This window comes from Danio aesculapii, chromosome 25, assembly GCF_903798145.1.
Source record: "Danio aesculapii chromosome 25, fDanAes4.1, whole genome shotgun sequence".
Taxonomy (NCBI): domain Eukaryota; kingdom Metazoa; phylum Chordata; class Actinopteri; order Cypriniformes; family Danionidae; genus Danio; species Danio aesculapii.
The window spans coordinates 19,948,526-19,972,666 of record NC_079459.1 but is presented as its reverse complement, the minus strand read 5'-3'; the positions used below and the strand labels follow the sequence as shown (position 1 = coordinate 19,972,666).

The window sequence follows — 24,141 nt, the reverse complement described above, 5'->3', positions numbered from 1 at the left end:
AAATAGTTCAATTGTTGTGACTGACTGAAACAGTTGAAATTGTTGTGACATTTTGTTGCATTAATGGAGCTGATAACTTTATGGTATGCAAACATTTGTGTAATCCACTGATTTAGTTCTTTTGTGGCTATGTCCTGAATCTGATGACATTGTATTAGCAAGGAAAACAATCCTCGTACTGTACTGATGGTTTTTGTATAGAGTTTACTGTACTTTATGTTGATCAACAATGGGGCCGCTTTACCAGCTGACAACGGTTACGTGATATTAATTCAAGCTTTGACGATCCTTTTGTATTGTTGTGGAATTAAGAATATATATTATTATAACTGGCCTGATTTCTTTTGTTGTGTACATTTATTTCAAATTATCTGCAGCAGATGTGCATTTTAGCAAAGTATTTATATTTATAATAACAATTCAGTATTTATAAAATTCAAACCATTGATTGATTTGCTGTTTTTAAATGAGAGCAGGTTTGTGGATTCAATAAGAATCTTTTTTTTAGTTAGTAAGAGATATGTTATTGATTCACTAAGAATCCATTTTAGTAGGCAAGTGTTTTTTGATTCACTAAGAATCATTTTTTTTGTTTGTAAAAGCATGTTTTTGTTTTTGATTCACTAAGAATCTTTTTAGGTAAGAGGTTGTTTTTGATTGAATCATTTTTGTTTGTAAAAGCAGGTTGGTTTCGATTCACTAAGAATTTTTATTAAAAAACTTTTGTAAAAAGAGTTTTGTTTTGATTCACTAGGCACCTTTTTTTTGTTCGTAAAAGCATGTTTGTTTTGATTCATTATGACTAATTTTGTTCTGTAAAAGCAGGTTTTGCTTTTGAGTCCCTAAGACTCTTTATTAGTTAGAGTTACTGTTTTCGATTCACTTAGCACTGTTTTTTAATTAGTAAGAGTATTGTTTTTGATTCATAAGATTTTTTTTGTTTGTAAAAGTTGTTCTGATTCACTAGGCACCTTGTTTGTTTGTAAAAGCTGTTGTTTTGATTCATGAAGAATCGTTTTGTTTGTAAAGCAGGTTGTTTTATTCACGAACAATATTTTGTTCGTAAAACCAGTGTTTTAATTAACTAAGAATCTTTGGTTCATTAAAAGCAGGTTGTTGATTCAAGATTTTGTTTGTAAACAGTTTGTTTTGATTCATTAAGAATGTTTTTATTGGGAGCAGGTTGTTGATTCACTAAGATATTTTTTCAGTTTGGAGCTTTGTTTTTGATTCACCAGGAACCTATTTGTTTGTTAAAAGCAGGCTTGTTTTTGATTCATCAAGAATCTGGACGTTGTTTTTGATTCACTTAAGAATTTTTTTCAGGTGCGTAATAGTTTTGTTTTTGATTATTAAATCTTTTTGTTTATAAAAGCAAGTTTGTTTTTTGATTCACTAAGAATCTTTTTTTAGTTGGAGGTTTGTTTTTGATCAATTAAGAATCGTTTATGTTTGTAAAGGCAGTTTTGTTTTTGATTCACTAAGAAGAATGTTTTTAATGGGAGCAAGTATGATTTGCTAAGAATCTTCTAAGTTAGAGCTTTGTTTCTGATTCACCAGGAACCTTTTTTGTTTGTAAAAGCATGTTTGTTTTTAATTAACTAAGAATTTTTAGTTAAAGTTTTATTTTTGATTCACTAGACACACATTTTGTTTGTAAAAGCATGTTTGTTTTGATTCATTAAGAAACTTTTTTGTTTGTGAATGCAGGTTTACTTAAAGTATTTGTAAACAAAATTAAACATCAGTCAATTCTTAAACAGAAGACCTTTGAGCTCATTACTCCTAGTCATAATCATAGAAGTGGTCAGATGCTGTACAGAATCTGTTACGTGTGACCTTACAAACACTTCATATTCAAATCACAATAACAAAACCACTTATTCTTATAAAATTTTATTGACACTGCCAGGAATACAGTGTGGAAGTATAGTTTTATATCTACTAATCAATAGCAGATCATGTTGGAATCATTTGAAATGCACGGACACTGCTGAAAACTCTTGGATACATTCAGTAGCATATTAATAATTCATAAATTATGGCCACATGCCAGAAAACACAAAGGAGGAATAGATTTTTCTTTTATACCTGAGTTTAAAGTGCTTTAAATATATTACCTTAAGACAATTGTTTTACTGTTTAGAGCAACAGTTGGATTCCAAAAGTCAAAACACCACACGTCTTCTTCATAATGAAAGCATAAAGAGTTTCAGTGAAAACCTGTTGTGGGATCTGAGGTTGTTAATCAATTGTAGATAATTTTTTTAAATAATTAAACCACATTACTGATGATGCTTTACAACATGGGTGCCCAAATTCAGTCCTGGAGGGCTGGTGTCCTGCATAATTTAGCTCCAACTTCCTTCAACACACCTGCCAGGATGTTTCTAGTATACCTAGAGAGAGCTTGATTAGCTGGTTCAGGTGTGTCTAATAGGGGTTGGAGCTAAAGTCTGCAGGACAACTGCCCTACAGGACTGAGTTTGGACACCCCTGCGTTACAACAAATTCAACCAATCAGAGAATTGCGGCTGTATCTGTGTGTATATCTATATGCCACAGATGAACACTCTCTGTCTGCCATCTTTGTTCAAATTTCTAAGACCCACAGCCTCTGGTTATAAAAACGGCCAACATTTCTCAATGGAAAAAGTTCACCTAAAATGAAAGCTGTCATAATTTCTCCAACATATCTTGCTTGTGTTCAACAGAGGAAAGAAATTCAACAAGTGGAGGAGGTTTCATTTTGGTTGAGCTCTCTCCAACTCAATATAAGTTTACACTGTGGTCACTTTTTAAAGTGACATTAGCTCAGTTCCAGATTTGTTTTGAACAATTTTCTTTGGTGAAAGTAAAATATTTTAGGGGGTTTTGCCCTCAAAAATCTAATATCAGCTTGCAGGCTATTATCATAGATCATAAATACCACACACCTTTAGCAGGATGCTATAGCTTCATAATACCATAGTGAAATCTGCCCCGTTCGCAAAGCGGCACTGGACTTTCTCCAGAAAGGGCAGTCGGGACTGAAGGAGGTCCACCTGGTGCACTGTTATGTCTTTACACATGGACACGTCGAGGGTCCGCAGTCTGTCGCAGTGCAGAGCAATGATGGACAGAGTTCTGGAGGAACAGGAAAACTGTTAAACAGATCAGACCTTTTCTAAAACAACGACACTAGCTGTGTTTACATACACCCTGATAATCTACTTGTAATCAGACTAGCAGCACAACTCAAATACTACTTCTATCAGAATGAACTCACCAAATTAATACAATTTTTATTTGAATAATAAAGGCTTGTGCACATCAAGACAATTCTCGCTCATTCTTACTGTCAAAATTTTTTAAGATTTTGTTTTGTAATTCATATCAAGTGATTTTCACTGGAGATGAGCAGAGGGAATGAGCAAGATCATACCAATGAAACAAGCAGCTCCACATTCATCTTGCCTCGATGCATCTTCATTGTTAGGATTTAGACTCATCTAGACGGTTTACTGTAACTTCAATAGACTTCTTCCAGGCATTTGAACAAAAGTGCCAATCTCATTGGTTGACCAGTTTTAATGCGTTAAAAAGAAGACAGACGTGCTGCGTCCCAATTCTCACTTATACTACACCCTAAAGTATGTATTTTTTGTGAAGGAAAAGTACACACTTTGAGTGTGTGACAGAAGAGTATGGAAGTTTTTGGGACATACTACTTCCTCGTTTACAGATCGTTGTGTTGCTTAGTTACACCCCCTGTCAATCCTCCACACATCATCCACATTTCTTTCATATTTAATTTCCTACCTTATTGGAGAAGCAGCAGGTTAATCTCCCATTCACGAGTCTTTCATGCAGAGAAATCTACTCAGGTCTTTGGATAATTCTACACTCAGACATTATTGTCCAAACACGTCTTTATATAAGTTCAGTATTGTTGTTGCAGATAAAATATAACACAGAAAACGAGATTAAAACATGTTCCAATGGGCTAGATATTAATTAATAGTCAATCAAACATCTTTACCGAAGCCTCTCTACTTGACGGTTGGTCTCGCGCATCCATCATGTTTGTAGTTTGTTTACACTTTTCACCCAGGTTTGTAGTTCTAATCGAATTCACGTCCTACGTGCAATGTATTGTGGGCAATATCAGCGGTTAGAGTATGGACGCTTCTACACTTCGAGTTTTTACCGGAAATAGTAAACCATACGGGAACCTTTGGCACACTCTTTTCAACATACTACGATTTGGGATGTACTAATTCTACTTTCAAATACTATTTAGGACGGATAGTATGCGAATTGGGATTCAGCAACTGTCTCAGATCCCGGACTGAATCAAGTCACAAAGACGCTGTGCTCTGAAGTGTGAGGGAAAGTGTTTTTTTTCTCTACCCAAAGATGAGGCTGTGAAGAGTCAGTGGTTGAGGGTAGTTTTGCAAAATACCTCAGCATTATAGCCTGTGCATTATATTGTGCTGTGTTCCCGTCTTTTTTCTGACAAGTGCTTCACCAATCTACATGCTTACAACGGGGGATTCATTGGCCGTTTGTTATAGGAAGGATCAGAAAAGACTATTGATGTATGGGACTTTGTCAGAGCTTGACAGGAACTTTACAGTTCACAGTTCATGGATCAGTTTCTTCCTCCATTTCACAAGTGTAAGTAACTTAAGTGCAATTAAAATGGTTGCTTCCTTGTTTCCTCTAGCTTGCAAATGATGTATTTAATTGTGTTTTGTTACTTGTTACCGCTCAACGCGGCATGTATTATATCTAGTTAACTCTTTATGTTCTCATATCGCATTTAAAACCACGCTGAAAATGCGACGTGTGATGCTTTGTTTAAGGATTTAAATGCGTTGGTGAGCTTGCGATCTACTGCCATTTGTCATTGCTACGGCCACCGTCAGCTGTTCCTACACACGTGCGACGGTCAAGTTTCAAAATAGTTCAGCTATTGCCACTGTGTGGATTAATATTGAATGTGTGTCATGGTTAAAAATGGAGTATATGCTGGTGTTTACTGCATTGCTTTAATGCACTCCTGCATTGGGCTCACACATACACTCTGCACTCTAACTATTTCAAAATTGTTGATAGGTGTGCTGGGCATTTTTCTGTCTCACGCTAAATGCTGTCGACCAATCGCAACAGACTGGGTCATCGGACCAATCAGCGCAGATTAGCTTGGCGCTAAGGAGGGGTTTGAGATTAAATCAATCGCTGAATGAATCATATGGGAGTTATTAGGATAATTAGGTAAAAATTAATGCATGAAAGTGTTTTTTAACCTTACATGCAAATACATCAGCCTGTTGTTGGAGACCCCAAAAACCAAAATATGACCCTTTTAATGCACAATAGGGGCTCTTTAAGACCTACAACACTATATTTCAGTGAATTTAAGACAGTTTAATAGCTAAAATTTAGTTCTTGAAATGTAAGACTTTTTAAGACCCAGTGGACACCCTGGTGTTCAATCGAAATCAGATTCAATCAGAATGATCAGTTTTAGATCTTTTTATCTCTGTTATTCAGTTAAGACTTTTGAAGAGATTTTTATAGTTCACAGAGAATTGCCTAACACAATCTAGAAAAACATGGATATAAAGATCATGCTGAGGATAAATACAGACGGACGCTAAAAAACCTGTCTTTCCCCAAACAGATATTAATTCTGGTCAACAATAAAACAATATGCAGTTGAAGTCAAATTATTAGCTCTTATGTGATTTTCTTTTTGGGAAACATCATTCCCAACTGATGTTTAACAGAGCAAGGGTTTTCACAGTATTTCCTATAATATTTTTTCTTCTGGAGAATGTCTTATTTGTCTTATTTTGTCTAGAATGAGAGCAGTTTTTAATTCAATTATAACCATTTGAAGGTCAATATTATTAGCTCCCTCGATTGTCTACAGAACAAACCACCGTTATACAATGACTTGCATAATTAACTTTAAAGTGTAAATGAAGCACTCAGTCAAGTTTACATTAATTTGTAAATAAATTGACACTTTAATGAGAATATATTTTACAAACTCGATTAATGTATTTTAATGATTTTAATCATCTATTTCGATTTCAAAAATGTAATTTAGCTTTAAAAACAGTGTAAAAATTGCATAATGCCACTCCATTTTTCCTGTAAGCATAGTCACCTAACTATTGTCTAAAGAAAAATGTGCTGTTATAGAAGAAACTAAAGAAATTATGTCAAATATTTGAGTTCTGACTTATTCAATGCCATTCAGTCAACAATAAGTACTCAGATAATCAACAAAAATGAAAGTTCAAACCCAGACAGGCAGTCAGGCCAGCATAATGCAGAGAGTGGACCAAAGCTGATGAAAAATAGCCTTGTGGCTAATTCTGGTGCATTTGCAGTAAAGCTAATTAATGTACACTGTCCCTGCCAACTGAACAAATAAATAAAATAAAGTGCACCAAGTGATCGGTAATTAAAAGGGGGAAAAAAATTAAAGAAAAATAGAATAAATGTATATTTTTATATTAGACACACATCTGATGCTCCAACTCCATGTCCACAACTTCATGCATTGGGTTAAATGAGGCTTTGCCGAGTTCAGTCCATTACTATCACTGTATCTGTTCAGCTGAGGGAACGGAACCAACCCTGTGACCTCAGACACAGCGATATTCTAAGATGGCGGCACCCTAGGTCTAGAAGCTATAGTAAAACATGCCGCTTTCTGCAAAATGATTACATTAATCGAGTTTGTTATATATTTTTTCATTAAAGTGGAAACCAATGTACAAAATAATGTAAACTTGACTGAGTGCTTCACTTCCACTTTAAGCTGAATAGAAGTGTCTTGAAAAATATCTAGTAAAATATTATTTACTGTCATCATGGCAAAGATAAAAGAAATCAGTATTTAGAAATAAGTAAATAAAGCTATTATGTTTAGAAATGTGTTGAAAAAAATCTCTCTGTTAAACAGAAATTGGGGAATAAAATATACAGGGGGGCTAATAATTCTGACTTTAACTGAATTTGCACAACTCAAAACAGTGATTCTATATTTACAGTGTACGCATGTCAGTAAATGTAATCAGATGTAAAGCTTGTATTTACTCAGGTGAACAACTCTCATACAGCATTCATGAATGGGTTCATGTTTACTGATTTTGTGCGGACTGAAAGTAAAAGTGCAGCTACTCACTCATTGGTGATGGCGTTACAGCAGGCCAGATAGAGATGCTGGAGTCTGTGGAGAAGCGGAAGAGCTCGAGCCATGCCCTTATCACTGATCTGAGGACAGTGGCTGAGCGAAAGGCTGGTGAGGCTGCTGCAGTGAAGAGCTACGGACACCAGGCTGTCGTCACTGATCTCGGGCAGCATGGAGAGTGAGAGACGCTGCAGCTCCGGGAAACGGAGGACCTGAGATACACACGTTTAGCAGAGATTGAACACAGAAGACATTTATTGTTGACATTCAATTTAAAATGGGCCATGCAATCAGATTACAAAACAATTTTGTTTTTTTTTCTGTACAAAATGTGTTGATGTATTTGGTTTAGTCGGACTAGTTCATTTTCGTTGATTATCTGAGATATTATTATTGACTAAATGGTATTAAGTCAGAATTCATACGTTTTTCATTTATTTTATTTTATTTAATTAGTTAGGGGGTGGCGCAGTAGGTAGCGCTGTCGCCTCACAGCAAGAAAGTCTTGCATAAGACTTGCAGTCTTGCGTAAGACTTCATAATTTTAATTCTCGGCCATGAGTCGGGTCTAAGACAACAGATAATTCTATAAAACATTTTTGTATGTATTCTATAGAATTGTAATAATATTCATGCAAAAGATTTCTTAAGTGATATTAGCATATCACTCCAGTTGTTACATTGTTTTCCAGTAATATTTAGGATTGATTTCTGTTATTTATTTAGAATAATAATTGTATAATAATATTATTAATAATAATAATATTAATAATTGTATTTATTTATAATAAATCTAAATAAATTGAGGTATCACGATGGCGCAGTGGGTAGCACAAAGGCCACTGGTTCAAGCCCCAACTGGGTCAGTTGGCATTTCTGTGTGGAGATTGCATGTTCTCCCCGTGTTCGTGTGGGTTTCCTCTGGGTGCTCCGGTTTCCCCCATAGTCCAAACACATACACTATAGGTGAATTGATTAACTAAATTGGCCGTAGTGTATAAGTGTGAATGCAAGAGTGTATGGGTGTTTCCCAGTGATGGGTTGTGACTGGAAGGCCATCCGCTGGGTGAAACATATGCTGAATAAGTTGGCGGTTCATTCGCTGTGGCGCCCCCTGATTAATAAAGGGACTAAGCCGAAAAGAAAATGAATGAATAAATCAATAAATTGTTATATTTATTGAAAAATAAACATAATTTAAGGGGGGGGGGGGTGTATGGGGTGGTTCGCCCAGGGTGCCATTTAAACTAGAACCGCCACTGCACTGTATACTTCATCACCAAAAAGAAGATCGCCTTTACCAAGTTTAAACTGAAACTGCGGCTTATGACAAAGAACAATACTGCACAGGTGACAGAATCCTGCTCTGCCCTGTCTGACTCGCCTGCTTTTTCCACAAACACAGAAAAATATAAGTCGGCGCATAACGAGACTGCGCATTTAATATGACACAAACTGAAACTAAAACTTTTAAAGAGTGGTAGAATTCTGTGCATTCCTTCTGTAGATGCATATTATTTTTCTATTTAGTTACTGATGACTGCTTAGTAGCTTTCAGCATTGAATTGAATGATTTATTATAATCTTACGTTTACGTTTTGTAGCAGAAATATTATTTTTTTATTAAACTGACACGTGTATAAAAACAACAGAGCAAAATGGATATTTCTTACTGCAATGCTTCATTTTTGTTTGATGCAAACCATAGATTTATTCGTCATAATGTACCAGTAGGACTATGTTGTAGGACAAGATATGTTGCTTTTTATAGCAGATAACTCACATTCAAGGCAGCATGATATTGAGAAATGTCATTCATTGTTAGTATAATGGACGTCATTGTCATCATTAATATTTCATAATTATTAGACATTCATTTTGTAATTATTGCACAAATATCAATAAGTCATTACAGATTAGTTAGATGGTTGTTTTGCAGTTTTGTTAGTCCTGATTGATGTTGTTTTCAAACACAATAAATCCGTTAATTTACAATTTGTAGTAGTGCTCCTAATTTTTTTCTGTTGCTCCTAAATGTTTTTAAGTTGGTGCTACCAAGAAAAAAAAAGTTAATTTTGAGCCCTGTATTCAATGAGATATTTCTTTCAATATAATTTTTCCAAAAACATTCAAAATTGTACTATGAACACTAACCTGAATTACAGCTAACAGAATAATTTAATTTATTATAAATGAGATAATATAATTGAGATTTTAAGAAGCATAAAATAAAAAAGTCAAACGTTATTATTTTTCATATGTTTAGAGTAGAGCACACATGCGCTGAGGTCTGACCTGTGTGATGCTGGTGTCGGTGAGCTTTGAGCAGGCTGTGAGCTCCAGCACCTGAAGTTCTCTGAGGGCCAGCAGTGATGCTCCTTGCTGATCCCTGAACTCCTCCAGATCCTCATCCGTCACTAGACGAGGCTTCTCTTGGAAAGGCAGGCTCGGAGGCTGGAAAAAGCCCATGTTTCCAAACGTCCTAGTAAAGCTCGCGCCCTTTATCCTCCTTCACACATGAGCCACTTATGAACAAACTGGACCATTTGTGTGCAATGCAAAAGTGTTTTTTTCTGTCTAAAATATATGATGCTAAATATCTTTTTAATTGTGAGGCTCAATAAAATATTTGTTTTAATATCTAAAATTTATTTCATAATATTTAAAATTTGTTTTCAAAATGTTTAAGAGATTTAAATATATAAACAAAAATAGATTTTCAATGTATGATATATTGTTTCGACACCAAATAAAAAACAATATATATTGTGTTTGCATATGTACAGTTAGGTCCATAAATATATATATATATATATATATATATATATATATATATATATATATATATATATATATATAGGAAACAAGATGTGCTTTAACTGCAGACTGTCAGCTTTAATTTGAGGGTATTTACATCCAAATCAGGTGAACGGTGTAGGAATTACAACAGTTTGCATACAGTATGTCCCTCTCACTTGTTAAGGGTCCAAAAGTAATACGACAGAATAATCATCATAAATCAAACTTTCACTTTTTAATACTTGGTTGCAAATGCTTTGCAGTCAATTACAGCCTCTACAGCAACTATCTTCAGTTCCTGCTTGTTCTTGGGGCATTTTCCCTTCAGCAAGTGTGTTTTGTCTTCAGCTAGTGAAATGCATGCTCAATCGGATTCAGGTCAGGTGACTGACCTGGCCATTGTATAACATTCCACTTCTTTCCCTTCAAAAACTCTTTGGTTGCTTTTGCAGTATGCTTTGGCTCCATCTGGACTGTGAAGTCTCATCCAATGAGTTTTGAAGTACTTGGCTTAATATGAGCAGAAAATATTGCCTGACACACTTCAGAATTCATCCTGCTGCTTTTGTCAGCAGTCACATCATCAATAAATACAAGAGAGCCATTTCCATTGACAGCCATGCTTCACTGCTTAGGATCATGAGCAGTTCCTTTCCTTTTCCATACGTTTACATCTTGTGTTGAACCCTCTGTATTCACTCTGGTGTAGCCTTCACTTGATTGTTGACTCTGACACACATACACCTACCTCCTGGAGAGTGTTCTTGATCTGGTCATCTGTTATAAAGGTGTTTTCTTCACCAGGGAAGGAATTCTTCAGTCATCCACCACAGTTGCTTTCTGTGGTCTTCCAGGTATTTTGGTGTTTCTGAACTCACTGGTGCATTCTTTCTTTTTAAGAATGTTTCAAACAGTTGTTTTGGCCACGCCTAATGTTTTGCTATCTGTCTGATGGGTTTGTTTTGTTTTCAGCCTAATGATGGATCGCTTGACTGAAAGTGAGAGCTCTTTGGATCTCATCTTGAGAGTTGACAGCAACTAATTCCAAATGCAATGAGCACACTTAAAATTAACTCTGGATCTTTATCTGCTCGTAATTTAGATAATGAGGGAATAACACACACACTGGAACAGCTTAGAAGCCAATTTTACAATTACGTTTGGACCCTTAACAAGTGGAAGGCACATATGCAAACTTGTAATTTCTACAGCGTTCACCTGATTTGGATGTAAATACGCTTGAATTAAAGCTAACACACTGAAGTTAAAGCACATCTTGTTTAGCGCATAAATGAAAAGGTAATTATATTTGACATTTTTTAACCATGTGTACTATGATGACAGGACGTGCTGATGACAGGAGCGCTCTCACCTCTCTGTCTGAGGGCTGGCAGTGTTTGGTAGGCTCCGTCATGCCCAGCAGCCCCCAGTCCGAGATCTCCTTGCACCAGCCGAGCCGCAGCACAAGCAGAGCGGGCAGGAAGGTGGCAATGATGCATGTTTATATAAACAGTTATTAAATACAGCAGGAAAAATAAGTATTTAACACGTCAGTTTTTTTCCTAGGAATAGATTTTTTAAAGAAGTTGTTGACATGGAATTGAACCATTTAAAAAATAAAAATAAAACCCAAATATTACAAACATAAAAATAAAACAAAATAAAGAAATTTGAAATATTAGTTATGTGTGAATGGAATGACATGAGGAGAAAGTACTGAACTACTGAAATGTATTAATTATTTATATAAAAGGCATTTTTGGTGATGGCAGCTTAAAGACGCCTCTCATATGGAGAGTGAAATCACACGAATTGCTCAGGTGTGAGTTTTTTCCACAAACTTTAACAGAATTCTTGATGGTTCTGTGGGTCTCGTCTATCAAATCTGATCTTTGATTCGTATTGTATATGGATTCAAGTTAGGTGATTGGCTGGGCTATTCTACAGCTTGCTTTTCTTTCTCTGAAAGCATTTGAGAGTTTCCTTGGCTGTGTTTTGGATCATTGTCTTGCTGAAATGTCCACCCTGGTGTCTTCATCATCCTGCTCTAGGTTGCCACATTCATATTATTAAATAACGAAGAATCACCTAAATGTAATAACTGCCAGACTGCTCTTACCATCAAACATATTTTGTTGGAATGTAGAAGTTTAAATTCCATTAGACAACATTTTTATAAGGAGAGTACTTTGATGGACATTTTTAAAAAGGTTCCACCAGGAAGAGTTTTACATTATCAAAAATAGAACTGAAAAATCATATTTAACTTTGAATATTTTTTTAATGAATTTTATCTATTTATATTTTATAATTTGTCTAAGTATTTTTATTTTATTTATTTATTTATTTATTTATTTTTATATAATACGAATTTGTTTTATCATGTAATATTTTATTGTATATCCATTTGGCCACGAAATAGCCGTAAGTTGCTGATGTGGCAATAAATATGTAATAAATAAATAAATAAGTCATCATCCTGCTAATGTAGATGTTGGACTGAAGCAGCTAATATTTATTTACAATGCCAAAGGGCAGAGCGTTGCTGAATAACTACTGAGAAATTTCAGCTGCTGTCTGGGCTTTTGCTGCCTTTCTACACCTCCCTTTCTTCATGGTTCAATACTTTTTCCCTGCATCATTTTATTATAACCTAATATGTAAACTAATTCGATTTGTTTTCTGTGCTATATGCTGTTACCAACATCTGGGAAAATTTCAAGTTAACGGCACCTTTAGAAATATGTTTTCTGAGATAAATGGTGACGTGTTCGATACTTCTTTTCCCTGCTCTATATATTTATAGATTCAGTTAAAGTATGTTGTATTCCTTTCATTTGAAGTGTGTGCTGCACAGTATTGAGAGTAATGAGTGGAAGATTGACTTGAAAATTAGTTATTTTCATCAAATCACACAACCTTCTTTGGCTTTTATAAAGCAGCTTTATGCATTTTCTTTTGAAAAACAAGGTAAACATTGACCTCTGAGTCTGAGGTAGTAGTAGAAGTGCAGGTTTAGCAAACAATACCTTGAATTAAGGCTGCATGATATTGAAGAAAAACTGACATTGCTATTCATTTAAATTTTCTATCTCTCTCTCTCTGTTTTTTTTTGTTCCAGGCTCTCAGACCTTCATCAGTCAAAATGCCTCAACAGAAGGATATTGTAAAGATCGCCATCCAGATGCCAGGGGCGTACCCGCAGCTCATTCAGCTGGACCAGGTGAGCTGTCCTGCACTTCCTGTCATAAAGAGGATGTTGAGTGAGTCGAGTTCATAAAACAGAGTGAAACTGGCCGCCTCTCAGCATTTGAGGAATAACAGCACTCCTCATTTAGTGCAATGCTGAAGTTCATGCAGATAATTTAAAGGGTTTCACGTGAATGAGGAAGTTGCGTGTTTTTAAATTATAGCAGTGTGTTTTGGAAAGTGGATGAGGTTGGATGAGTTGCATTGTGCTTACAAGTGGAAAGTATTTTGTGGAAAGTATTAAAATAGTACGTTTCATTTTGAGTTTACTTGGAATTTGAAAGCAGGGATGATTACTAGACATTTTTAAGCACAAATTAAATGGTGCATTTTTTGTTTTCTCAGTATTGTGATTAAGTTATTATATTACTTTGTCAATCATTAACCAGCCAGCCCAAAGTCATAGATTAACATGTGTGTTAAACTTGAGAAAGACATGGATATGAAGAGAAATCATTAAAAGACACAATTATTAGTCCTGTGAAATTTTTATTCTTTGTCAAATTTTCAGAAATTATATTTAAAGGGGTGGTCCAGAGTCTATTTTTAAGGCTTGGTTGTATTTTTAAATGCAAAAAAATGTGTGCTTATGCTTCATTTGTACAAAACCATGTTATTTTTAATATAGTAAAAATATAGTTTAATATAATAATGAATATATATCAATAATTAATATACAGCCACTCTGCTAACATGAAAATGACTGTCATATTTCCTAGTTTCTTCGAAAGCTTACCCTCAAAAGGCTCTGATTGGTCAGCTGACATAATGTGCTGTGATTCGTGGATTGTCTCCACGTCACCAGGAAGCATCATGCCTCTACTAGCACGCACTTTGCCATTGTGTGAATACCGTCAGTTAGTGTAACTGTTAGTTGAATCAGTTTGAGCTTGAATCAGACAGAAAATGAAGAGGACACAGCTGAACCTCATGTCTGCTATTATGTTGGAGCTGTCCTTTTTAACCGAATCCAGGACTGGGAGCGATTATGGAAACTGTCCTTTGTCAAATGCTTATCTTGTTTATAATACTCTGGAACATAATTAAAATTAAACTGTAAGGACTTCTCTCTTTGCGTCGTGACCTTTGAAAGCCCAAATACAGGAAAAGAAGAAGCTCTGTGGAAATAGCAGCGTTTGGACGGCATTTTAGCTTTCTCTGCTATAACATTACACTGCCTCTGGCCACGCCCCTTCGCTGCGTGGGGTTAATTGTGTAGCTGACACTGAATCCATTAATGCAGGCTAAACAAGTAATGACAGAAAACACCTTTAATAACCTAAGAAACCCACCACATCCCGAATAACCTACAACAACTTCTTCCGTCATCAATATATTTTACAGGAAAGCCTAAATGTTTTCATACATCTGATTTGAATTATTTGAGCCGATCTCTTTGCGACAGTTACACATTTAGGGTTAATCTACATGTAAAAAAACAAAAAGTAATAATCCGCGGATCATGTGCGTTCCGAGCTGTGGGTTGTGATCTGTAGGAATCATGGATCAACCGTGATCCGTTACACCCCTACACATTTTTAGATAATTAGAAAATGTCCATATTAATGGGTATTTGTATTATATATTAATTTATTTATAATTGTTCTTTAATACTTGTTCATAAAATCGTAGGTCACTATTGTTAGCACAGTCACTCATATTTTATGATTGTATTTTTTGTGAGGGGGTTAGCTCAGTTATTTTATTTATTTATTCTTTTAGTAGATAGTGGTAAAACAAAACGAGTTGAAATCAAATCATTATTGATTGGAAAAACCAAATAAAATAATAAGTAAAAAAAGAGAAAAATATAATCAATATATGCAAATAAAAAGAGAAAAATATAATCAATATATCAGTGATAAACGTGATGCTTCTTACAAATCACAACCAATTAGTTGGTTCTGGTTGTTTTGAATGATCTTTTATAAGCGTCTGCCAGTTGGAAACAATAGGGTGACCAAACGCTGAGCGCACTCAGTATCTTGAGGCTTTGATCTCTATTGTTCAGGACATCCTAACAGAATGTGTAATTACATTGAGGGCCAGCCATTGTCCCCTGGGTCATCCAAACCATAATATAAGTGGGCTGAAATATGAATGAACCTGTTGTTTGACTACGATTGGTCCTTAAGGATTAGAAAGAACCTCAAAACTTCCTCTCATCCCGAACGCTTCGAGACACTGCCAGCAGAAAAACCACTAATGACAGGCCAGTCACTGGTGGACCACACAACACCCAAATGTCTGATGGGTGAACCACACGAATGGCCACTAATTACAGGACGGTTCACATGTTGACCCTGGGAGAAGCTTTTTTCCTTTCCCTTTTTTCCAACTTGTTTGTTGTTGTTGAAATATACTTGAAGAAGAAGAATGTGTAAACATGACAAGTTCTTGATTTTTAAATGTTTTTCGGGTTATATAGTTTTGTAGAATTTACTAGTGATGGGAGAATTAAAGCTTTTTAAAACTTCGAAAACAATTGAACCACTCACTTTGCAAAATGACTCGCTGTTTGACACCACATGCTAGAGACACCCGGTGGTCAACTTTAATTTAACGCTATAACCTATAAATGTACTTTGCTTATCATCTTATTTGATTGAATATTAAGTGTCTGCACAATATGCATTATTATTATTGTTTATTTATTTCTTTTTTTTTATTAACAAAGCATCCAGGCTGATATAACAATATAGTGACATGTATCAATTAGACCAGTTGTTCTCAAACTTTTTAAACCAGTGACCCCCAATGTAAGATTGTCAAGAACTCGCGACCCCCCCCCCACTGCCAAAGCATATCCAAACAATAAAAATAACTTTTTTTATAAGCTGTTCACAATATTTTAACTATATTTACTATACATTACAGGGCTCGAAATTAACATTTTTGCTTGGTAGCGCTGGTGCTCCTAACTTTTTTTAATGTAGGTGCACCAGCCAAAATTTAGTGGCACCCACCAATTATCGCTATGTTACTACAAGTTTTATAAACAGATTTATTGCATTTTAAATCAACACTAATCAAAACTAACAAGCAAAAAAATATATATGCATGCATGAGGAAATATGTCTCAACGAAATCCCGTTATCACAAGAAAATACATTTTTATAACATAATTGAGTGACCAAAAGACCGGGCCACTCACCGGCCCTACACGCACTGCTTGACATGAATGAATCTATTAACGTCAACTGTGCTGTGTTCTCACAGGTGGTGTCTGATATTGCACAGATGCTTTCGACTTATTTTTTGCATACGTCATTTTAATAGCAATACTGGTCTTTTCATGAGCTGCAATATTAGTTTCATCTTAGTCAGTGAAAGCCCTTTTGCGATGTGTATGTGGTGTTAAATTTTACATGTAACTGCCACTTCACGGTTGACAGCATCTGGCGATTAAATGAAGAATTAAACAGAACCTCTGTGCTAAAAGTGTGTAGATGTGGCAAACAGTTACCTGAAAATTCCGTCCCATAGACTTTACAGTGAATGCTTTAGTTATTTTCATAGCGGACTTGAAGCCAATGGAAGTCTTTAATCCACTCTTCGAAAAGTGTAGATGGTGGATTAACATTCACAACATGATCCATAATCAGATGTGCCATTATTTGTAGCTTTAGGTGTTTCTAAGACAATTATCTGTCAGTGTTGTTTTCATTCTCTCATCTTCATCGCTTTACATTTTCGCGGTTGTTGCTCCTGTCATCTGAAGACAAGAGGCGTTGACTGAGTGATCGACAGCTGATTTTAAAAAAACAAAAGTACAGTATCAAGAGTGAGAAATCAATAGAAAACAATATGCTTTATTATAAATGTTCAAGGATTTTATATTTATTTATTTTTGTTTATTAATGTTATTTATTTTATTTATTTATTATTTATTTTTATTATTAGTTAATTAATTTATTTTTAAATATTTATTTTTATTTATTTATTTTTAATTATTTTATATTTATTTTTATTTATTTTATTCATTTATTTATTTTTATTTATTTATTTTTATATATATATATATTTATTTTATTCATTTTATTAATTTATTTATTAATTTATTTTTATAAATTTATTTTTGTTCATATTTTAATTTATTTTTATATATTATTTATTTATTTTTTACATATTTATTTATTATTCATTTATTTATTTTAAAATTTTTATATTTATATATTTTTATTCATTTGTTTATTTAATATATTTATTTTTTATTTATTTTCCATGGTGGGCTTTTCTAAACAGCCCAAGAAGTTGATACTTCTAACTATTATCAGCTGTTTTCTTTTCATTTCATAAATGTCTCATTAAAATGCCTACAAACTCAAAAAAGTATCCCGATACATTGTTGACCATTTACTTTCGAAACAGTAATGACGTAACTGCGCCACACTTACTGAAATTATGTGACCTTGCTGATTTGATATGTGCTCTGAAATCACTGATTAAAAACTAAAAATTTATAAAAATAAAAAAAGCTTCATGCACTGAAAAAATTACTTTTGCTGCTTGCTCCAACTAATTTAATATGAGTTGAACCAATACAATTCTCAGTTGTTGTTTTTGGGTCAACTTAATTGTTTATGTTCAATCCACTTAAATTTGTAAACGCGTTGCGACGTTGATTTGTGTTGTATAACGTGAAGGAATTGTGTGGAACCCAGCGTTTTTACAGTACAGCAATGTTTTGAAATCAGCCATCACGAATAATCACTATTTTTAACTAGCTATTTTGTTTTTGTAATTTAGTTATGTTTTTGTTGTTTGTATTATTTATATATTTAGTTTATCTGCAGTTTTTAGTCACTTTAAATTATTAATTTAATAATCCAATGTTTATTTCAGCTTTCAGTTTAACATTTTTTTTCATTTTAACATTAATGCTTTTATTCATTTACAATAAAAATATATTAAAAAATCTTTAATGAAAAAAATGTGCAATAATATTTTGTTTAATTACAGTTCAGTGTTTTTAAGAAATTAATACACAAAGACAAAATTACCTCTTCGTTAGCTCAGATTTCTGTTGTTTTAGCTAGTGTACTGTTAGTCAACCTTATAACTTAATTCAGATGATAATTGATTTAGTCACAATTTCATCTCGTTTCAGAAAAAGCCCCTCACTTCCGTCATAAAAGAGGTTTGTGATAAGTAAGTGTGTGTTTTTGACTCCACATGTGTTTTTTTCCAATAGCTAAAATATCTATGTATAATTCTCCCATGATGTGAAATACCTGTTTTGTAAAGGGTGTTGTATTTTTGAAGGTGGAATCTTCCGGGCCCTGAAAACTATGCTATCCAGTATGCAGATGGGATCCAGACGTACATCACTGAATCTGTAGGTCAATTCAACTGTTCTGAGTGTGTGTTTTGATGAACTGTCCTTCATCTGTGTGTGTGGTGTGTGTTGTGTGAGATAAATGAAATGAGTGTGGAGACTGTGAGTTCCCAGGCAAGTGGAGGCAAAGCCTTGAATTACGGTTGTGCACATAAACCATTAAATCTTGGGCTGTTCTCCAAATGGGCTTTTGTACACCCTAAGTAGGGCCATGTGTTGTCATTAAGCAGCATGTGCATTAGCTCTCCAGATGTTCACTCTGAGAATGAGAAAAAAAAGTATAGATGCAATACTAGAAACAATCTAGTTCTTTTTTTTTGTCTATCGTAACTACCTTTTTGTTTTTGTCTGTCTGTCTTTTTATTTTTGTCTCTGTCTTTTGTTTGTTGTCTGTCTTGGGTTTTTTGTCAATTGTTAGTTTGTGCTGTCTTGACTTGTCTGTCTTCTGTCTGTCTCGCCTGTTCTTTCTGTCTTTTCTTTTCTTTTGTGTTTGTCTTGGGTGTTTTGTCTGTCATTTTATTTGCCCATCAGTGTCTGTCTGTCTTTCATTTGTGTTTGTCTGTCTGTATTACTGTTTTATCTGCGCTGTTTGTCTGTCTTTACGGTTTGTGCTCTCTGTCTTGATTTTTGTCTGTCGTCACTTCTGTCTGTCTTGCCTGTTCTGTCTGTCTTTTCTTTTGTCTGTCTGTTTGTTTGTTTGTCTTGGGTGTTTTGTCTGTCATTTTATTTGCCCATACGTTCAACTCTGTCTGTCTGTCTGTCTTTCATTTCTCTTTGTTCTGTCTGTGTCTTCTCTTCTGTCTGTTTTGACAGTTCTGTCTGTCTTTACAGTTTGTCTGTCTGTCATGGCTGTTTGTTTTGTGTTTGTCTGTCTTCACTTCTGTCTGTCTTTTCTTTGTGTCTGTTTGTTTGTTTGTTTGTTTGTTTGTCTTGGGTGTTTTGTCTGTAATTTTATTTGCCCATACTGTCAACTCTGTCTTTCATTTCTCTTTGTTCTGTCTGTGTCTTCTCTCTGTCTGTTTTGACTGTTCTGTCTGTCTTTACAGTTTTGTCTGTCTGTCATGGCTGTTTGTTTTGTTTGTTTGTCTGTCTTCACTTCTGTCTGTCTTTTCTTTTGTGTCTGTTTGTTTGTTTGTTGTTTGTTTGTCTTGGGTGTTTTGTCTGTCATTTATTTGCCCATACTGTCAACTCTGTCTTTCTGTCTGTCTTTCATTTCTCTTTGTTCTGTCTGTCTGTCTTCTCTTCTGTCTGTTTTGACTGTTCTGTCTGTCTGTCTGTCTGTCTGTCATGGCTGTTTGTTTTGTTTGTCTGTCTTCACTTCTGTCTGTCTTTACCTTTTCTGTTCATTCTGTCTTTCCTGTTCTGTCTGTCTTTAATGTTTGTTCATTATGTCTTCATTTCTGTCTGTAGTAGCTGTTCTGTCTGTCTTGACTTTTGTCTGTTTGTTTTTTTATTTGTGTTTGTTTGTCTGTCTTTACTGTTTTGTTCGGACTGTTCTGTCTGTTTGTTTTTACAGTTTTGTCTATCTGTCATCAACAGTCTGTTTGTTCTGTCTGTCTTTACTTTTGTCTGTTTGTTTTATATTGTGTTTGTCTGTCTGTGTTGTTGTCTGTCTATCTGTTTGTTTGTCTGTCTTTCTTTACTGCACTGTTCGATCTGTTTGTCTTTACAGTTTTGTTTGTCTGTCTGTCATGACTGTTTGTTCTGTCTGTCTTGACTCTTGCTTGTCTTTACATTTTGTCTAGATGTCTTTCATTTCTGTTTGTCCTTACAATTTTGTCTGTCTGTCTGACTGACTGTCTGTCATGAGTTTGTTGTGTCTGTCTTTACTTTTGTCTGTTTGTCTTTTATTTCTGTTTATCCTGTTCTGTCTGTCTTTAATGTTTGTTCATTCTGTCTTTATGCCTGTCTGTATTGGCTGTTCTGTCTTTCTTTACTTTTGTCTCTTTGTCTTTTTGTCTTTCGGTCTTTACTGTTTTGTCTAGACTTTTAAATCTGCATATTTGTACAATATTTTGTGCAGAAATGACAAAAATGTCCCCAGATTCTGTCTGGCCCTAGGCTTTACTTCTGTCTGTCTGTTTTGACCCTTTTGTGTGTGTGGGCCTTTTCTTTTGTCTTCACTTTTGTAGCACTGTCTGGGCTTAGTCTGTATGATATGTTGGTTTTGACTGTTTTGTCTGATGTTTGCTTGTCTTTACTTTTGTCTCTCTATCTATACGTTTGTCTTGACTGTTCTGTCTCTGTTTTCATCTTGACAGCTCTCGTTTTCTCTTTGTCTTTTCCCTTTTTCCCCCTCTCTGTCTAATTTAGTTTTTTCTTTTAATGCGTAGATGTTTTTGTCATTCAACATATCTCTGTAAATCAATTAGTTTTTGTCTGTTTCTCACAGTTTATCTGTCCATCTCTCTCTCTCTCTGTGCGACACACATTACTGCAAATGTTAATGCTGTCTAATAATAGCCTTATGACTGTGGCTCTCTGTTTAACTTCTGCCCTAGAACCGCCTGGACATCAAAAACGGCAGCATCCTGCGCTTAACCAAAGCACCAGTGAGTCTCACACGACATTATCAGTTAGCACGCATCTAAACACATCTCAATCTGTGCGTTTTGGGTCAAACATACACAGCAGCACGGTCAGTAATGGCCATAATTCATACGTGTGTGTTTTTCAGGGCCGCTGTGCTGAGGATCTGTATAAAGGCATTCAGAGCTCAGACGCCAATGTTCGCTGTGACTCACTGAAGCTCCTGGCCTCAGTTTCCACCGACATCACGTTTGCACAAGAGTTTATCAGTCGCGATGGACACTCCCTGTTGGTCAAGATAGTAGAGGACGCTCAGGAGTCAGTTTCCTGGCACTTTTCTGTGACATACTGTGTTTTATTACAGTGCAGTGTAAATATTGAACTGGTGAAACTGTTTTTTTTTGTTTTGTTTATTCTAGGTCTCCTGTGATCATGACACACACACTCACTGCTTTCATGGAGCTCATGGACCATGGCATTGTGTCCTGGGAGAATCTGTCCAGTTTTTATCAAAAAGGTACTTAATTTGCAGAAACATTTCATTTTTTGAATACAAAATCAACTTTTTTTTTTTTTACAAATATTTCACCAGTCTAATAATAGATGTCTAATATATGATTTTGGTTTTGTAGTATTTTTCTGGTGTATATAGTTAGTCAAAATTATTAGCTCCCCTGTACATTTTTTCCCCATTTTCTGTTCAATACAATGATTTTTTTTCAACACATTTCTGTACATAATAATTTTAATAACCCATTTCTAATAACTGATTAATATTTTCTTTGCTATCATCACAGTACAATATTTTACTAGATTTTTTAAGATGCTAAATTTAAAGTTTGTTAAACATCATTTGGGAAATATTTGAAAAATAAATATTTAACCAGGAGGGTAGAGATCTGTGCGGGACTGAATTTTTAATCTCTCTCCCGCTGGGTTTTAAATCGCACCCAACCGCTCCCGCCGTATAGACCTTTTTCTTGGCTGCTGCATTGAGGGTGCCATAGCGACCAGCGTCTTCCAGTAGAATGCTAAGAACTTCCGCTTACAGCGTTTACAACTGGTAATTTGCGCTCCGAGAATGGGTTTCAGTAGCGTTTTGAGTGGATTATGGAGTGTTTTTGTGACGCACAACTTTGAAAGCTGTGTATTAAAGCCGTTATAATCTGTCAGATGTGGTTCAAGCTAGCGAGAAAAACGTTCTTCTAGTTCACGTGTCTGCCGTCAGAAATACAGTGTGTGTTTCCCTGGCCTGTCAGCTGTTAGATCAGCGGCTCTTCAATACACACACACGCCACACACAATTCACTGCATCATAGAGCTAACCAGATTACTAGCATAAAATTTAACAGGTATGCAAGTCATGCAATTTACAAAAATGACCGCTAAAAGTTACAAAAATGCTGGCTGATTTGCTGTTCATTCCAATCGCGAGCCGTTTGTTTCATTCAGTGTGTGTGTATTTACCACGGTTTGTGGTTTTCTGTCATTTCCAAATGTCACTTTATTTTCACTTTGTCACAGTTATTAAATCAGTGTGCTAGTGGGACAGTACTTTAGCCATGACAAGGCTTCATTTAAAGAGCAGAAGATGTCTGACAACCAGGGGAAAATGCCTCACAGCAGTTGATTTTCATCCTATTAGATCACATTTTTAAAAAAGATCAGTCCAGGAGTTGGTGTTGATCGACAACAGTATCAGTTTAAAGAAGACAAATGCAGGTAAAATAGATTAAAACTATCGTTTAAAAACTGTCTAAATGTGACTGTTTACACACATCAACTGCCGACCAGTAGTTCTCAGCATTCTCCTTGCGCATACGCGCAAAGCATAATGGGTAATTTTGCGTTCCAGGAAAAAGGTCTATATTCAGTCTTTGTTTACCTGCTGCCCAACCTGCCCCGTTTTCCACCCGCCCTGACCGGTCCCGCTAAACTTAGATCTGGTTTTCAACATTTCACGTTAAAATTGGACACTACCAAAAGAGAGAGATATCAAAAAAAGTGTATGTTGTGCAAGGATTGTAGGCTAAATGTCAGTTTTGTTTGCCCCTTTGTGATGAGACATGATTGCGGCGTGATGTGCGGTGAGGTTTGTGGCTGATGAGGCACACGCTCTCACATTCACATTTCACATTTAGGTGCTTTATTGGTATGACAAAACTGTACATTCGTATTGCCAAAGCAGTGCATCGTTGCTGCGTACAAACAAAACGGTGCAAAAAGGGCAGTAGTACAAAGCAGTAGTGATCTCTCTCATTCTCTCTCACACACACATAGCACTACGGCGGACCCGTGCGCTCGCTCTCTGTCAGGAGTGTTAAATTGTTAGACCAGCTGCTCCCGTTCAAATTACACCAGAGTTCCTGACCCCTACCGCGTTTTATTCTGAAATTTATTTCCGCGCCGCAAGAAAACTGGTCTGGTCTCGGGAATGCAGACCTCCTATAGGAGGGCTATTCATTTTAACTATATTTTTATGATAAATGTTTTCCAATCAAGTCTGTAATTTTTTTTTTAAGTTTAATTGATTTATTATTTATAAGTCATTCATTTACTCTATAAATAAAGATTTCAAGCTCTTGGGTCAGACCTTTTAAACTTGTTAATTGTTTTAATATTTGATAATTAAATATAGATTTAAATTAATCAATATACAAGTATGTCCATCTTTAAAAGTTGATTTCATTATTGATTTATTAATAATTGATTAGTAGGAATGAAATAAAATCACTGATGACTACTCTATTATTCAATTAAAAGTCTTTCTACACTTTTGTATTTATGATGTAGCTAAAATATTCATAGAGCTGTGTTTTAAGCATTTTGCACATTATTTATTGAATTGATCATGTTAAATGTTTTGCATTAAATCATGCATTTTTAACAGTGTTAATTGCTTATTAATAGTCAGACATTAATTTAGCTAAAGCAATAAATTAACAATGTTAAAAAATTTGTAGTTATACATTTAAAATACATTTTATTATTATTTCTTTCAAGACTTATTTATTGACAATTATCGATACATTTT

At 35.0% G+C, this 24,141-nt stretch overlaps 2 protein-coding genes across 2 annotated transcripts in view; one reads left to right on the top strand and one right to left on the bottom strand.

Annotated features, from left to right (window-relative positions):
* Positions 1 to 1,880: 1,880 nt before the first annotated feature.
* Positions 1,881 to 11,474, bottom strand: LOC130219931 (leucine-rich repeat-containing protein 29-like). Its single transcript, XM_056452441.1, has 4 exons — positions 11,364 to 11,474; positions 9,488 to 9,646; positions 7,187 to 7,404; positions 1,881 to 3,126 (listed from the first exon to the last, which is right to left on the bottom strand). The coding sequence occupies exons 1-4, from the start codon at positions 11,403 to 11,405 to the stop codon at positions 2,958 to 2,960; spliced, it is 588 nt and encodes a 195-aa protein (XP_056308416.1). The 5' UTR covers positions 11,406 to 11,474; the 3' UTR covers positions 1,881 to 2,957.
* Positions 11,475 to 13,115: 1,641 nt separating this feature from the next.
* The window catches only part of LOC130219216 (engulfment and cell motility protein 3-like), a 42,633-nt gene continuing 31,607 nt past the window's right edge, over positions 13,116 to 24,141 (top strand). The window contains 7 exon segments of the mRNA XM_056451532.1: positions 13,116 to 13,214; positions 18,351 to 18,391; positions 18,506 to 18,578; positions 21,080 to 21,130; positions 21,256 to 21,425; positions 21,527 to 21,610; positions 21,612 to 21,624. Of these exon segments, the coding sequence (XP_056307507.1) occupies positions 13,137 to 13,214; positions 18,351 to 18,391; positions 18,506 to 18,578; positions 21,080 to 21,130; positions 21,256 to 21,425; positions 21,527 to 21,610; positions 21,612 to 21,624 (510 nt within the window). The 5' untranslated portion in view covers positions 13,116 to 13,136.

Bases quoted from the DNA above. Each gene is read 5' to 3' on its own strand.
- LOC130219931 (XM_056452441.1), bottom strand. From the start codon at position 11,405: ATGACGGAGCCTACCAAACACTGCCAGCCCTCAGACAGAGAG. The intron at 9,647-11,363 runs GTGAGAGCGCTC...GGCTTTTTCCAG, and splicing joins GCCAGCCCTCAGACAGAGAG to CCTCCGAGCCTGCCTTTCCA. The intron at 7,405-9,487 runs GTCAGACCTCAG...TGTGTATCTCAG, and splicing joins CCGACACCAGCATCACACAG to GTCCTCCGTTTCCCGGAGCT.